The sequence below is a fragment of the Clarias gariepinus genome, chromosome 10 (assembly GCF_024256425.1).
Source record: "Clarias gariepinus isolate MV-2021 ecotype Netherlands chromosome 10, CGAR_prim_01v2, whole genome shotgun sequence".
Taxonomy (NCBI): Eukaryota; Metazoa; Chordata; class Actinopteri; order Siluriformes; family Clariidae; genus Clarias; species Clarias gariepinus.
Genome location: NC_071109.1, coordinates 11,148,729 through 11,163,870, shown reverse-complemented (window position 1 = coordinate 11,163,870; position 15,142 = coordinate 11,148,729). Strand labels below are relative to the sequence as shown.

Sequence of the window (15,142 nt, the reverse complement as noted above, 5' to 3'; positions counted from 1 at the left end):
AGCCTGTATCTCATCAGAGAGAAGATGCTGTAAGCAATGTATCCACATCCTTTATTACTGTAAAATCTCTCTGTATCCTGTAGATAAAACCAGCCACGATATTATAAACCACATGCTGACAGACTGTAAAGACAGAAGGACTCATCTGATCGCTGTCTTGCTGCACTTCTGCCACCTTAATGGTGAGTAATGAGATCATCATCCTCATCAGCCTTGCTGTGATCCTGTACGCATCCATCCAGTCGATTAATCGCTCCGCTTGTAGCTTTGTACACGACATCTTCTACAATATTGAGCACTTGGGCAGTAAACACCGAATGTTCATAAATATCCGTAGACTCTATGCAATCCCAAGACAAGACGTATCTGGGTAATATTAGTGTAAAAGAAATGCATTCTGAACAATAAATCGGATTTAGATGATCTTTAGTGACCATAATGTTGACTCAGTGCAGCATCAAGATCGTGACTGTGATTCTGTGAATCCGGACTGATGGGTAGTATGGGTAGAAAATAGTAAATATATTTTTAATTATGCATTACATAATAGCCTCAACATCTGAGCATCTTACATTTTATTTTTATATTTTATTTATTATGAAAACAACAACAACAATAAAAACAACTAAATAATAATAATAACAATAATAAATACAGTGTTATAAAAAGGTATTCACTCCCTTCCTGTTTATGTATATTTGTCACCCTTAAATTCTTCAGATTGGCAAAAATGTTAATATTACACAAAGATAATCTGAGTAAATACAAAATGCATTTTCTTAATGTTGATCTCATTTATCAAGGGAAAAAAGGAAAATCCAAACTTGCATGATCCTATGTGAAAAAGTAATTTCCCCCCTTGCTAAATCATGAATAAACTGTGATTTTATTATTTTTTTTTGGAAAGTTAAATTTCACTTGCCATGCCTCATTTCTGCCAGACTTGGTTTAAATTTAAATTGTGGCCTACCACAATTACTCTAAGAGCACAACGACGACTCATTCAGGACCTTATAAAAGACCCAAGAACAACATTTAATAAACTGCAGACCTCACTTGACTCAGTTATGGTCAGTGTTTATGATCAAACAATAAGTAAGAATCTGGACAAAATGGCATCCATGGAAAAGTTATCAGGTTTAGGACGGTTTAACTAGTTATTAGATTTAGGGGACAATTCCTTTTTTACATGGAGCCTGGCAGGTTGTGACAGATTTTTTTTCATTTATAAATGACATCATCATTTAAAAAGTGCATTTTGTATTTACTCGCATTAACCTTGTGTAATATTAAAATTAGTTTGATGATCTCAATCAATTAAAAGTGACAAATATGCAAAAAAAAAGTCAGCGAGGGGCAAATTTTTTTTTATGCCACTGTAAATAAATAAGGGTTTACTGATTTAGTGCTTATTATTATACAGGTTGCCCTAAAAGATTGGATCCAATCCCATGGATCCAAAAAATGTTATTTAAAAGTATAAATTGCAGCAAATGCTCAAACTGACAGCCACTGAAAATGTGGCAATTGTGAATACTCTGAATACAAGAAAGTTGCAGGATTTTTAATGTACTGTATGACAACTGATGTCGTTACATGCAGAAAATATTTCCTTCTTTTGTTCAACAATGGTTCTGGGCAGATTCTGAACTACTGACAACAGATTTCCCCAAAGAAAAAAGTCAAGTGGTGTTCGGTCTGGTTCTGTTCTTTTATTCTTAGGTCTAAAATATCAAGAAAAAGATTATATTTTTTAAGAGAAAATGCCTATGAATTAACTATAGAAGTTAAGATGCCACTGCTTATTTACTGTAGGCCACCAGTGCCAAAAGGCCATCGCTTGGAGCTGTGGCTCCTCGTAAGAAAGCAAGTCCTAAACCTGAACTGACAGAAGAAATAAGGCAGGAGATCCGAGAAGCCTTTGAGCTGTTCGACACAGACGGCTCAGGCTACATCGAAGTGAAGGAGCTCAAGGTACGGTTTAACAAAGTGCAAAAATAACAGATCAGAACATGGGTGTCTTATTGCTAATGGCATCTTTCCTGACTCAGGTTGCCATGAGGGCTCTCGGGTTTGAGCCCAAAAAAGAGGAGATCAAGAAAATGATTGCAGATGTAGATAAGGATGGCACTGGCAAGATCTCGTTTGATGACTTCCTGGCAATCATGAGCCAAAAGATGGTAAGACTTATTCTCTTGTACTATCAAAACGGTTCTTGTCCCAGGACATTGTTTTGAACTCTGAAATCTGGGGTCTTGTAGGAATACAATACCAATCACATTTTTGGACACAGCCTCTAATTAAATTTTTTTTGTTGCCTTATGATTTATTTTCTACATTCTGGTAAAATCCTGGAGATTTCAGAACTATAAAATAGCACATATGACACAGTCATATGTTATTTTAAAGTCAGCTGTTTTGGAATAGTTCATGCAAGAACAGTATTGTCAAGTGCATTTGCAAAACCCATCAAGCACCATAATGAAACTGACTCTCATGAAGACCTTCCCAAGAAATAAGTAGTAGACATATCTCAATATTAACTGTTCAAAGGAGATTGTTGCATATTTTGGATGCGCTTAGCATTGTTTTACAGTGTAGAAAGCAGTAAAAATCAGGAAAGACCATGGAATTAGTAGGTGTGTCCAGACTTTTGACTGGTAATGTAGGTGTATTTATACTGAACTCATGTACGCACTGACTATTTACCATTTATCTTTTTAAGGCTGAAAAAGACTCCAAAGAGGAAATCCTAAAGGCCTTTCGCCTGTTTGACGATGATGAAACCGGTAAGATATCTTTCCGCAACCTGAAGCGAGTTGCCAAAGAGCTCGGTGAGAACCTTACTGACGAGGAGCTTCAGGTGAGGAGATTCATCATACAATATACAGTATAAAGAAAGTACACCCTACTTTAATCCGGTTTGAATTTTTATTTATCAGGGCATAAATAGCAAATGTGTGGTCCTACTCATCATAACTATAAACAACTAAAAACACAACAGGTTTCAATATGTTTTTATTTTTCCTAAAAACCAAACCAACATTCAGAAGCCAGATTCAGATTCTTCCACTGTGGCCTCGAACCTTCAGGGTCGAGGTTTTAATTCCTGCCTCAGGTCTATGTGCATAAGGTTTGCACACAGGATCACCCCGTGCTTGGTGGTTTTCTTCTGTTACTTATTTAGACATTCAGAGATTCAGACATCAGACTTCGAGATTAGGCTAATTGATGTGTAGTGCTTGTATGTCTGTGCTCTGTGATGTACAGTACTGGCACCCTATCCACGGTGTACCCCGGCTTGTGCCCAACGTTTCCTTCAATAGGTTCCAGGCTTCCTGTGACCATAGGATAAGCAATATAGAAGAAGAATGAATGAAGACACTTTCTCTTTCCACAATCCTTAAAATAGTATTTAGCAGCCAGGTGTTACTTATAAAATGCACACAAAGCAATAGGTTGTGTGTCCATATCATGCCAAGAAGAAAGAACATCAGCCATGACCTTAGAGAAGCAATAAGGCCATCTCCAAACAATTTGACATTCCCCATTGTGGAATGGAGCACAATCAAGAGAGTTGCCAGTCTTCCCAGTAGTGAGCATTACAGCCAATTCAGTCCAAGGTAAGACTGTTTAATGCACAGAGATATAAAAAAAAATCTATCAAAATGTTACATCATGAAACCCCCAGGCTTCTTCATGAAAATGAAGCACAATCAGAAAAAGAATGAATAAGTTTGGCTTTCATGGAAGGGTGGTTAGGAAAGGTTCCTTCTCTCCAAAAAGAATATTGAGCATGAAACTCATTGCGTCATCACAAACAACTCATCCAAATCGTCAAGTGTGGTGATGGATGTGTGGATGAAGATTTGGACGTGTTTCGCCTCCCCAGAACCTGGGAAACTTACAGTCAACAATGCGCTCCACTTTATGGAGAAAAAAAAATACTTTATGTTAATACCTCTTTTTCTTTGGGTTTTTGTTGGTCTTTTTAAGGCATTTTGTCCTAAGGACCAAACAATTGTTCCTTAGGCCCTGAAACATAACATGAAATGAAGGAGGGTGCACTTATAGTATTTTCCCCTATGACTGTATTTCTACAATTCTTGAATGATGAGAAAAGGTTTGTATCACTGATCGCTATTTCATTAGGAGATGATTGAAGAAGCAGACCGAGATGGTGATGGAGAAGTGAGCCAGCAGGAGTTTCTTCGTATCATGAAAAAAACATGTTTGTACTGAAAAAGAAGATTAGACAGCATCATATTAGCAGTAATTTGGTTTCATCAGACACTGAAATGCACAAACAAAAAGATGATCGGGGTGATAAATAAAAAGCATCAAAGAGTATCTTATAAAAGAATATCTTATGCCTACAGGTTACTGTATTTGAGAAGCTGATTTAAGACTTATTGGTGTTACTTCAGATGGTTGTTTATAATGACTATATTGAATACTTTAAGACATAAAAAAAAACAGTAAAGTGTCAAAAAAATATTTAATTTGGGAAAAATTTTAAATACCACAAAAATGTTGGATTTTTGATCAATGTTGACTTTTGCAGTGCCTACAACAGCCTTTACGTATAAGATTTTGATCTTAGCATTAATCTAGTGCAAGTGTATACTGTATGTTAACGTGACTATTTATCTTGATCATGTTGCTTACACTTCCTGAGGGCAATCTTTCAGGGAGAGCTGTTGTATGCTGAGCTTGCTGTGTGTTTTCCCTTTTAGGTTTTTCCCCTTTACTTATTCCATGTCCGTTAAAAAATACTAAGCTGATATGTAAGTTCACATTTTTCTTTCATTCAGCATTTCATATGCAAATACAAATACAAGGGGTGTTCAAGTCTGGGATGTAAATGAAGTCATAAAATAGATTGACATTACAGAAGACTTCAAAGGCAGATGAGACTCTGCAGTTGGCTCCGAGTCACCTCGATGGGAATCGGCTGGGAGTTATTGCCATTAGCCCCCATACAGTCCTGAGTACATGCTAAGTAATCTTTCTACCTTGATGGTGTCCATACACTAGATAAGTTCATTAGTGTAGCAGGGGATTATAAAGACGCATAAATCAAGTTTTTAACCATCACTATAACTGTGTTCTGATATTCAAAAATGTCCCAGTTTGACTTGAATGCCCCTTGTATATTAAACTGTGGCTCTTGAATATTACCCCTTACATTTTAGTTAAAAAAGGAAGGATAGAAAATTATTTATTTTTATTTTAATAAATACAAATATTTTTATCAAATAATCTTTAGACAGTTCTATGTATTTAGGACAATGGTAGATGAGCTTGCCTTATATGAAGAACCACATCTGTCAGACACAAAAATAAAATATATATTATTTATTGCTGTCTTAATTATTTTTATTGAGGCCTATTTTATTTTATTTTTTTATTATTATTATTATTTTATGTTTCTGTTTTTGTTTGATTTTCAGTACAAAACAATGTAAATCCATTCTGGTAATTTTGTGAAAAAGTTTTGAAAAGAGAATTGCAAATACTAGAGTAATTTTTGTGTGCATGTTTTTTTTTGAGGCAAAGACAAAAATGCCATAATATAGCAAAATGTGATTTTTGTATTATTTTGCTAAAGCTTTAAATAAAGTTTTCGACAGTTTTGTGACAATTAATAAATCACTAAAAAAATAAATCAATGCAGTTGTGTTTGGGTCTGTGCAAATACGCAATTAAGTATCAGTAATGTTAAAACACTACGAATGAGAGATGTTACATAGCGGGAAAATATTTTGTTAATAAAAGAAGTAAAACAGCAAAAGATCACATTGGGATTTTTTCATCAGCAAAGAACAGGAAGACGCAACACTTTTATGGGCACAGACTCACTGAAACTTGAAAGTTTCAGAAATCATCTGGTCTTTTCATCAGCTAAGTATGACGCCCTTGGGCAAATCTTTACCCCACTCAGTCAGTTGTGGGGTGCCACAGGGGTTGGTTCTCGGGCTAATTTTTTCAACATCTACATGCCCCCATTGGGCCACATCATTGGCAAGCATGGAGTCTCATTCCATTATGACACTCAGCTGTATGCGAGATTAAACCTGACCTCTCCGTCTCTTCCATCACCTCTTACTTGTTGCCTGGAGGAGATTAAGGTGTGGCTCAGAGTACCTCCCTAAATTGAACAGCACCAAAACTAAAGCCCTCTCTCATTGGTACCCCCACCAGCACCATTCCTCCCCAGTTACCTGCATTTCCTTTTCTGGCCACACCATTAATCTTTCTAGCTCTGTTAAGAACCTGGCAGTCAAGTTTGATCCCCACCTGTCATTTAAATCATATATCCACCATCTCTGTAAAACTGCATTCTTTTATCTCAGAAAATATATATAGAAAAAAATGAAAGCATAAAATCATTTATTTCAGTAATCATGAACAATGCTTTATTTAAACAAAGAAACTAACAAACAAACAGTTAAAGATTCAAATACAAAAAAATATATACAACTATTAATATTAGCCAAACATTTCATGGAAAGAACACACATTTAACTAGTCTAAAATGATATATATAAAAAAAACTGAAATAGCCAAAGAAATCCTTCATAGAAGAATGTAAACCATAATGCCCAAACAATTTCAGATGAGGTACACAAGTACAGAAAAGATGCTAATCACCTTTTTTGTGTATAATGGAAGAAAAAAAAACAGAGCCTGGAGCAGCAAACTTCTGGGAAAGTCTGACAAAAAGATCAGCTCTGACTGAGGCGGGTCTTGCTAGCGAAGTCGGCACTAAGCTTTCTCATCACCTCAGCGTGACTCTGTCCAGCCAGCTCCTGCCGTACTGTACCATAGTTTTCCTTCACAAACGTGGCGAAAGGTGTCGGGCCACGTGAATTAGACGGAGTGAGCAAGACAAGCTGCCCTGTGCACAGTGCGCACACAAACCTTTGTGTGTCCAGAGACTTTGAGTGACGGCCAATCCTGTTGGGGAAAAAAATAATAAAAACATTAACTTTTATGAACTCGTTAAAGCACTTTAGACTATTTCTTGAGGCTGTTTTCTAGTTCTTGCATTGGGGTTACACCATCATCAGTATACCAAGAAAGTATCCCAGAAAGACTCTTTCTTTTCTGATCTTATGACTAAGAATTGTGTGATGACAAGTATGTAAAGTCAACTGGGACTGTACTGTAATCTTGCAGAGAGATGAAGTCTGTCGAATAAGACTCAACTGTCAAACATAGACAAAGGTGGCCAGAAAGTAAAAAAAAATGAAAGCTGAGCACACTCACGTGTTTTTGCAGCGGTTGCACTGGTACTGGTATTTGTAATTGATGTCGTAGCTGTGGCAGCGGGTCACCATGGGCAACTCAGGGTGAGCCAGGGTGGCTTTCCGTGCATAGACCTTCCAGAAAGGACCATGGCCATCCCTCACGTTGTTTATAAGCCATGTGGCTGCGTGGCACATTTCATGAACTAGTGTGTCCCTTAAACGATCTGCAATGGAATAAGAATTCAGCAGAGGGAAAAAAAAAAAAAACATATATATATATCCAACAGTCCAGTCCAAAAGAATTTGGACAATGAGAATGTCAAGTTCTCAAGATATGACAAATGCTGAGTGTCCTCTTTTAAGATGCTTTAATTTTTTGCCTTGGGTTTTGTCTTCAGTAAGTGAAAAACATGCTCAGTTGGGTTGAGAGCAGATGGATCGCTCTGCCAATTAAGAGCATTTTATTTCTTTGTATCAACATGCTCTTGATTGTAGACTTTGACAATCTTAATTGACAATTTATACACCAATCTCCTCCAGACTGTTATTGTCTTGGCTAGATGTTCTGAAGGAGGTTTTTTCTCCAAGGTAGAAAAGAAATCTGTGGTCATCCATTATCAGTGTTTCGTGGTCTTCCAGGCCTTTTGGAGTTGCTGTACCAGAGGTTTTATTTGACTACTTCTAAAGTTTCTGCTATCTCTAATAAGGTGAATAGAATAGCTCCTTAATTCGTCATAAAATAATCCCATCAAACTGCTTTTCAGTCAGTTGTACAATTTCTTTTAAGTCTGTGGAAATGGAAGGACTTAAAATGGAAAATGAAAAGGCTGTAACTCCTAAAGTTAGTTCAATATTTTTGTTGATACTCCTGAATTAAAGATAAGTCTACACTTAAATCTTGATTGCTTCTTTTTGTTCAGAGGCAAAGAACATGAAAATTGTGTCCATGTCCAAATATTTATGGATCTGACTGCATTATGCTGCATATGTACGCATATATATTGGCACTATGTGGCCAAATTCATACATTTATGTACAACTTATACAAAGATTTATATATTTTTCTAGAATACTAAAATATGTAATATAAACATAAATTTATAATTGAAAAAAATACTAATAAAATAATTACCTGCAGAGTCACAGACTTTGACTGATAGTTCAATACGGGCGTATCGTACGCCAGTGACCTTTTCCAGTCCGGTGATGCAATATCCTGCTGTCTTCCTCATCTTTGTATTCCATTTGATCGACATGTCAGAGGGCAGCTGGAAAATAATTATGAAATAAAATAGACAAATCAAACTTTCAAGGGAAAAAAAAACTACTGTACCAAACAAACAAACAAAACTAAAGAGGGTTTGATAATTATTCTGTCTTGTGTTTTTTGTTTTGTTTCAGGTCTTCCTATTTATTATGGTTAATTAATTAATAAACTTCCTAGTTAATAAGGGTTTAAGGTTTTTCATTGCCTGCAGTCAAATCAAAACCTATATCCAAAGGTTTAAAAAAAAAAAATAAAAAAAAAAAGCACTAATATTATGATCTACTCATCACTATACAACTTAGAAATGCAACATAGGCTGTGATTAAAGCTGACCTTGCTTTCAAAAACAGTAGTGTTATAGAGCTGGTAGAGTTTGCTGGTGAGCTCCTCTTTCTTTATCTTGAAGTTGCGGTAGTACACTGACTCAGGAAAAGACAGCGACTGCAGAAAACAGCCTGGTGTTTTACACACAGGTACTCTATCAGAGACACACAACAAAAGGGCATAATTTTAAAAACATACACTGAAAAGCCTGTTTCAACTACATACCACTGAAGCATTTGTGAATTATCTTGTACACAATAAGTGTAACATAAGTCAATGTAAATATAAGAAATAATCTGATATCTGATCTAAGATATCCTTTATTGTCCCACGGAGGAAATTTGCCTTGGGATGTACAGCTACATTAGGCTGCACTGGCATACTACAACAGTAAAAAGACAACAGTAAAGTACAGGGACAATTCAAGAGTGAGTATAGCATTAAAATACAGGTATACTGAAATTCCAATTGTAAAAATAAATATTGTACTAAAAATAAATATTGCACATAATAAAACCCTGAGCATTATTTTGGGGTGCCCATGTTAAGGTGCATCAGATACAAAATAAATAAATAGTATTTTTATTATAGCATATAATATACTCTTGTGTAACAATTCGCAATCATTTTGTGTAATTCTGATATAAAATACTTTAACACCAATAAACATTAACATCCACAAGGGGTGGGTCAAAAATGATCTGGATTCGGGTGCTTATCAGTGCTTTCGGTTCAAGGCTACTGTCTCTCTATTGGTGTAAACGTGTTACATTAGCTCATTTTTAACTGCGGCGCGAGCAAAAATAGATGCCCCATTTGTAATTTGCATGAAAGGAAAGCAGCTTGGAGTGATTTGTGGTCTGAGGGTGTAACAATCTGCAAACAAAATTTGGACCAATACTCTAAAGAACATGAAAATCTCTTAAAGAGAATCATTACGAGCCTGTGAGTACAGCAAGATTACGGAAGGGAAACATCTTTAATCACCAACCAAGAGAAAGGTCAAAAGTCAACCATCTGCTACAAAATTGATGCTTACAGTTTTCTGGGATTTTCAAGGGCCAGTATTAAAAAATTATCAAAAAAGGTTCAACAACCAATAGTGCTCGTTACAGTGATGTGCACTGAAGAGACCTAAACTTTGAAATAAACACAGAGGACTGTTATCCAAGGACGTTGTGCTCTTGCATAACAATGCACGTCCGCATACTGCAACTCTCACTATTGACACCCTGCAAAAATTTAATTGTGAGGTGTTAAAACATCCACCCTATAGTCCTGATTTTACTCTGTTAGACTTTCAACTCTTTGGTCTACTAAAAGCAGCCCAGCAAAGACGAAGATTACAAAAGGTTGTTAACAGATGGACAAAGTGTATTGAAAAAAAAGATGTCGAAAAAGTATGCCTTTGTTTTAACCAAAAGTTAATTAAAATAAATTCTACAGTCAGAGTGCAGATAGTTTTTGACTCACCCTCGTACATCAAGACGAAAAGGATCAGAAGTAGATTTGTGTCATGTACTCAATTCAATTCCCTCAGAAACTATTAACTCTACCTGCTGCTGTGGCCTGCTCTGGGCTCTGTCTGACTCACAGGTCTGCTGATAGGAAGCTGTGCTGGAGTTCTGGTAACCTGGGACCCTTTTCCCGGAAGTCCACCACTGTCCTTTTGTGCTTTAACAGATGGGGTCACACAGGCTGTTGCAGCCTTGGGCTCTATAATAAATACACAGATGACAGTAACAATAAATTTGGACGTGAAAATTCATACCCATGCACATACACCTAGAGAAACACTATACATATGTGGTGATTTTACCTAGAGGTTTAGGAGATGCGCATGTGCTGCTTCCAGACTTTTGATTTTTCTTGATGCGGTCCAGCAAGGACTGGAACTCGTCTTCTGAGCTGCCCGTGTCCTCACGCCATCCACTTTGTGTGGGAGGGGCTGACGAGGGCTTGGGTGTGTGGACCGAAACAAGAGGAGAGGAAAAAGATGGGGCATTTTTGGGTTTATTTTCTTTCATGGTAGCGTCCTTGTCCTGCGAGGATGGGCGACTGTGCCGAGTTCGCCATGTGCTCTTGATCACAATGTCGCTGTCATCATCCGAGTTACTGAGAAACACTGGAGAGTCGAACTGACTGGAGAGCTTCTCTTTCTTCAGGCTAGACTTGGGAGTCTTAAGCTTGGCTGATTGTAGATACAAAAACCACAAAAAGCTAGCTTTAATGACAAAACAACATAAGATTTTACTTTGAGGGGTGTTCAAGTCAAACCAAGACTTTTACATTTTTCTAGTTATGGAGGAGTAAATCTAATTGACGTACTAAAGACGCAACACTTATGAGCCTCTTAGCCACAGTTAAACATTTGAATATTACAAATGTGTAAAGAAAGCCGCATGTCTGCGAATGATGATCCTAGATGAGGTGGCTTGGAGCCCACTGCAGTTCCTGGAAGGCCAGAGTTTCAGACATGAAGCAAGCAGTCCGATCATGGGTCCGAAGTACTGAGAAAACTTTCTACCTTGATGGTATCCAAGCACTAGTGAAACTTTTGGGATGCATTAGTGCAGCAGGGCATTATATAGAAAAATAAATGAAGTTTTTATTCTATAACTTACAACTGTGTTACTATAATAACACATATAAATAACACTGATGTTATCAAAAATCCCAGTTTGACTTGAACGCTCCTTGTCGATTGACAAGTACATCACATTGTAAAAAAAATTATTTTAAAAATTACCTTTTGGAATAGACGTCTTCTTCTCCACAACAAAATCATCATCAGAAGACAAGTCATCTACTATGAAATGTTTAAGGCTGTGAAAATTCATACAGCTTTAGATCATCGTATTTTTAAGAATTTCTTTTTGTGATAATATGAAACAATTCAGTAATATACAGATAAGTAATAATTTGTAGAATTAGAACATGTACAATGCATCTCACAGCTTTATTATGAACAAAATGTGATATTGTAGTTCTAGGCAAAGTATCAGTTGTATGTAAGATTGCAGGAAATTAATTCATTAAACAATAATGTGGATATATCATCATGTAATATTGTTTCTTTCCCACCAGTGTTTACTTAAAGCTGGCAGGTTGCAAGAATTTTATACTGTACAATTAAAGCTTAAGATGCTATCAAGAGCCATCACAGACTTCACCAACCTGTCATCACTACCGCTCACAGACTGAGGCCTTGGTTTAGCCTTCGGGGTTTTCACACGTCTCAAAACTACAAAAAAAACTTTTTTTACTAACTTAAACTTTACAAAAATTTAATAAAATATTTTTTAGCATTTACAAATAACTTACAGTTTTCAAAGCCATCATCGCTATCTGAGGAGATAATCTGAGCTGGTTCTCTAGAAATAATGACAAAATAAATCACCATATCTTATATATTATGTATAAAGATCACATTGTAACACTGCTGTCTGATATTTAAGTAGGTTTTGAAATATCTTCACATGATACCAACTTTATGAGCAATCCTGTCAGTCTATATAGCTCCTATTAACATGGACCACTTATTAATAACCAGAAATACAAAGTGAACAAATTAAAAAATCTCACCTTGTTTCCTTGACAGATGAGATTTGTCTGGCAGCAGGTTTAGGTGTAGCCTTAGTCGCAAGAACTGAACAAGAATTGGTTATTTGCAAACAACTCTATTTCTACTGGTGCGTTGGATTTTATTTAATTAACTTACTCTGATTAAATTCTTCATCACTGGAGTCCAATAGCGCTTCATTTGAGGGCATGTTTTTATCTTCATGCCGATTCTCCTTTTCCGAGCTGTCGCTATCTGATAGAAACAAAGACTCTTTCCTCTCAGCAGACTCAGTCTCAAAACTGGCAACAGCATCATGTCTGCTTTTCAAATTTTTGGTCAACTGTGCAAAAAAAAAGAAAAAGAAAATGTCAATCATGTCAGGGAGTGCTAGGCAGAATACACTGAATTGCAATAGCTGCAATAGCTGATAGTTTATATAAGGAATAAAATATGACGAAACATCCTGTTAGAAGGAAAAAAAGTCAATGGAAGGGAGATGTGTTATAGTTTGATGCAACATAAAACTACTTATTTTCCAATAATAGCACATCCTGAAGATTTTTTCCTCCTATACTGTAGCAATTTGTCAAATATATTATCTCTTGTTTCATCCATTTACAGTTAGATATATCTTTGTGGCAGACAAACTTGCAACTCTTATAGAGTCTTTCCTTTACCAGTCAGTAAATAAGACATGCAGCTTCATGGCTGAATGCTATCACTTCAGACTACAAATAATACTTAGCAAGCCAGTGTTTTAAACATAAGGGAGTCCAATCATCTATCATTTTGCTTTTTCTTTTCTAATAATTTAAAACCTTAGATTGAATAAAAACATAGAAATGATTCCAAAACACTTCAATTATATTCGGATTGATAAAAAGGATCTGCCTTTTCCCCTTTAGTTAAATGTTACTTTAAACTTTTGTTGTTTGAGACATTTAAGTCAAGCCTAGAATTCTCATGAATAAAGCTGCGACCCAGTTGACATTTACAGAAAACATCAGACACAATACGGTGATGAGACTCTTAAAACTGCCATAAGACATCTGAACAGTGTACAATAGGCCTGAACGTCCATGAATAATGACAATCCTGAACTGGGTGGACCACATGGTGTCAGAAGAGATGAATCAGTCTGTGGGAACTTTACAAACACCACTTGCACATTATAGAAATTAGGCAGGGAGTTACTGAAACATCCCCATACAGACCTGACTTTCCACTAAGCCCTTTCCACAAATTAAAGGAGTTCCTGGGAGGCCAGAGTTTCAGGCAGTCCGATTATGGTTCTGGTGTACTGGAAAGACTTTGGTATCCAAGCAGTAGTAAAATGCTTGGATAAGTACATTAGTTTAGTAGGGAATTAAATAGAGACATAAAGGTAGTTTCTCCTCGTATAACATGAACACCCATTGTGTATATTAACTGATACAACCCCAAACTTTATTCACCTCGTCTGCTGCTCGGTCCAAAGCACCAGGTTTGTCCCAGCCCAGTTTCTGTGCAACTCTTTCAAACAGCCTTTGAGTGTTGGGGTCCATGGCTGCCTGCAGTCAGAAAAACACGAATTTTAGATCACAGTGGATTTCCGATACAGAGGCAAAGCCCAAGCGACAATTCAACGATTTGTTTACGACTTTAAATGTCTACACACACGTTAAGATACTTGGCTGCACGAGACTATCAATAAACACAGTTCAAGAAACTTTTCCATCCACAAACGTTGTAAATACCTCTGTTAGGAGAAACAAGCTTCCTTTTAGCCAATGAGTTTCAATACGAAAATTAAGTATTTCGTCTTTCTCAGTGACGATAAAACGGTTCAAATTTGCCTCACCGGAAATGGTCACGAATTTGTAACACATTCAACTTCCGTTTGTCTAGCGCCCCTAGCGGCGGTGCCATGCATGCTGACCCTGTGTTCTAACAATGAAGCCAGAACAATCAGACACATTACTGCGACTGTTTTGTTTTGTTTTGGGTTTTTTTTTTTCTCACGGATCCTGCTAGACACCACTTGACAATTAGCACATTTTTTTACACTTTAAAAGCAAGCACTTCTATATCTCTCCATGTTAATCTTGTATTAAAAATCCTGCCGGCTGCACGTTGGCGTAGTAGTTCGCACTGTGGCCCCACTCCTCCAGGGTTCTCTGAGTTGAGGGTTTGAATCCTGACTCAGGGTCTGTGTACATGCAGGTTGCATGTTGTTGCTGGGTTCCAAAGACATGCATTATTGGGCGTTCTCAAATTGCCTGTTGTGTGTGCCTGAACTGTGATGGATTGGCACCTTGTGCCCCAATTTCCTGGGATAGCCTCAAAGCCCCTGTGACCCTGTACACAGGATAATGAGTATGGAAAAAGAATGGAACATTGTTAAATTGCATTTTTTTTATTGTATACTTATTAATAACTGTTTTCCTTGTAAAGAACATGGTCTTTTTAAATCCCCAGTTACATTTGCACATGCGCTATACACTTAATTACTCTTTGCAATTTCCAGGTTATGCATTCCCATGTCCTTCACTTTTCCACAATGTCTTGTCAGCAAAAGACGTTAGTTAAAGCAGTTCAATGCAAGAATATACAGATGCATTTCAGTAAATTAGAATATCATTGAAAAGTTTATTTATTTCAGTAATTTAATTCAGAAGGTGAAACACATTATATAGGTTCATTACACACAGACTAATACTTTTTATTTATTTATTTTATATTTTTATTATTATG

General features: G+C 36.6%; 2 protein-coding genes across 2 annotated transcripts; one reads left to right on the top strand and one right to left on the bottom strand.

The window, feature by feature from the left end:
* Positions 1–7: 7 nt before the first annotated feature.
* cetn2 (centrin, EF-hand protein, 2) lies at positions 8–5,662 on the top strand. Its single transcript, XM_053505122.1, is given in 6 exon segments — positions 8–151; positions 153–182; positions 1,816–1,974; positions 2,052–2,180; positions 2,726–2,863; positions 4,153–5,662. Coding segments are annotated over 6 exon segments (585 nt in total). The 5' UTR covers positions 8–112; the 3' UTR covers positions 4,243–5,662.
* A 740-nt stretch (positions 5,663–6,402) lies between these two features.
* On the bottom strand, positions 6,403–14,246 carry gcna (germ cell nuclear acidic peptidase). The gene is made up of 13 exons (XM_053506092.1): positions 14,146–14,246; positions 13,864–13,959; positions 12,566–12,749; positions 12,430–12,493; positions 12,169–12,218; positions 12,022–12,088; positions 11,594–11,670; positions 10,664–11,035; positions 10,401–10,560; positions 8,854–8,998; positions 8,386–8,521; positions 7,273–7,477; positions 6,403–6,960 (listed from the first exon to the last, which is right to left on the bottom strand). The coding sequence occupies exons 2-13, from the start codon at positions 13,951–13,953 to the stop codon at positions 6,729–6,731; spliced, it is 1,782 nt and encodes a 593-aa protein (XP_053362067.1). The 5' UTR covers positions 13,954–13,959; positions 14,146–14,246; the 3' UTR covers positions 6,403–6,728.
* Positions 14,247–15,142: the final 896 nt, after the last annotated feature.

Bases quoted from the DNA above. Each gene is read 5' to 3' on its own strand.
- gcna (XM_053506092.1), bottom strand. From the start codon at position 13,953: ATGGACCCCAACACTCAAAGGCTGTTTGAAAGAGTTGCACAGAAACTG. The intron at 11,036-11,593 runs GTAATTTTTAAA...ATCTACAATCAG, and splicing joins GAAGACGTCTATTCCAAAAG to CCAAGCTTAAGACTCCCAAG. The intron at 8,522-8,853 runs GTCAGCTTTAAT...ATTATTTTCCAG, and splicing joins CTACTGTTTTTGAAAGCAAG to CTGCCCTCTGACATGTCGAT.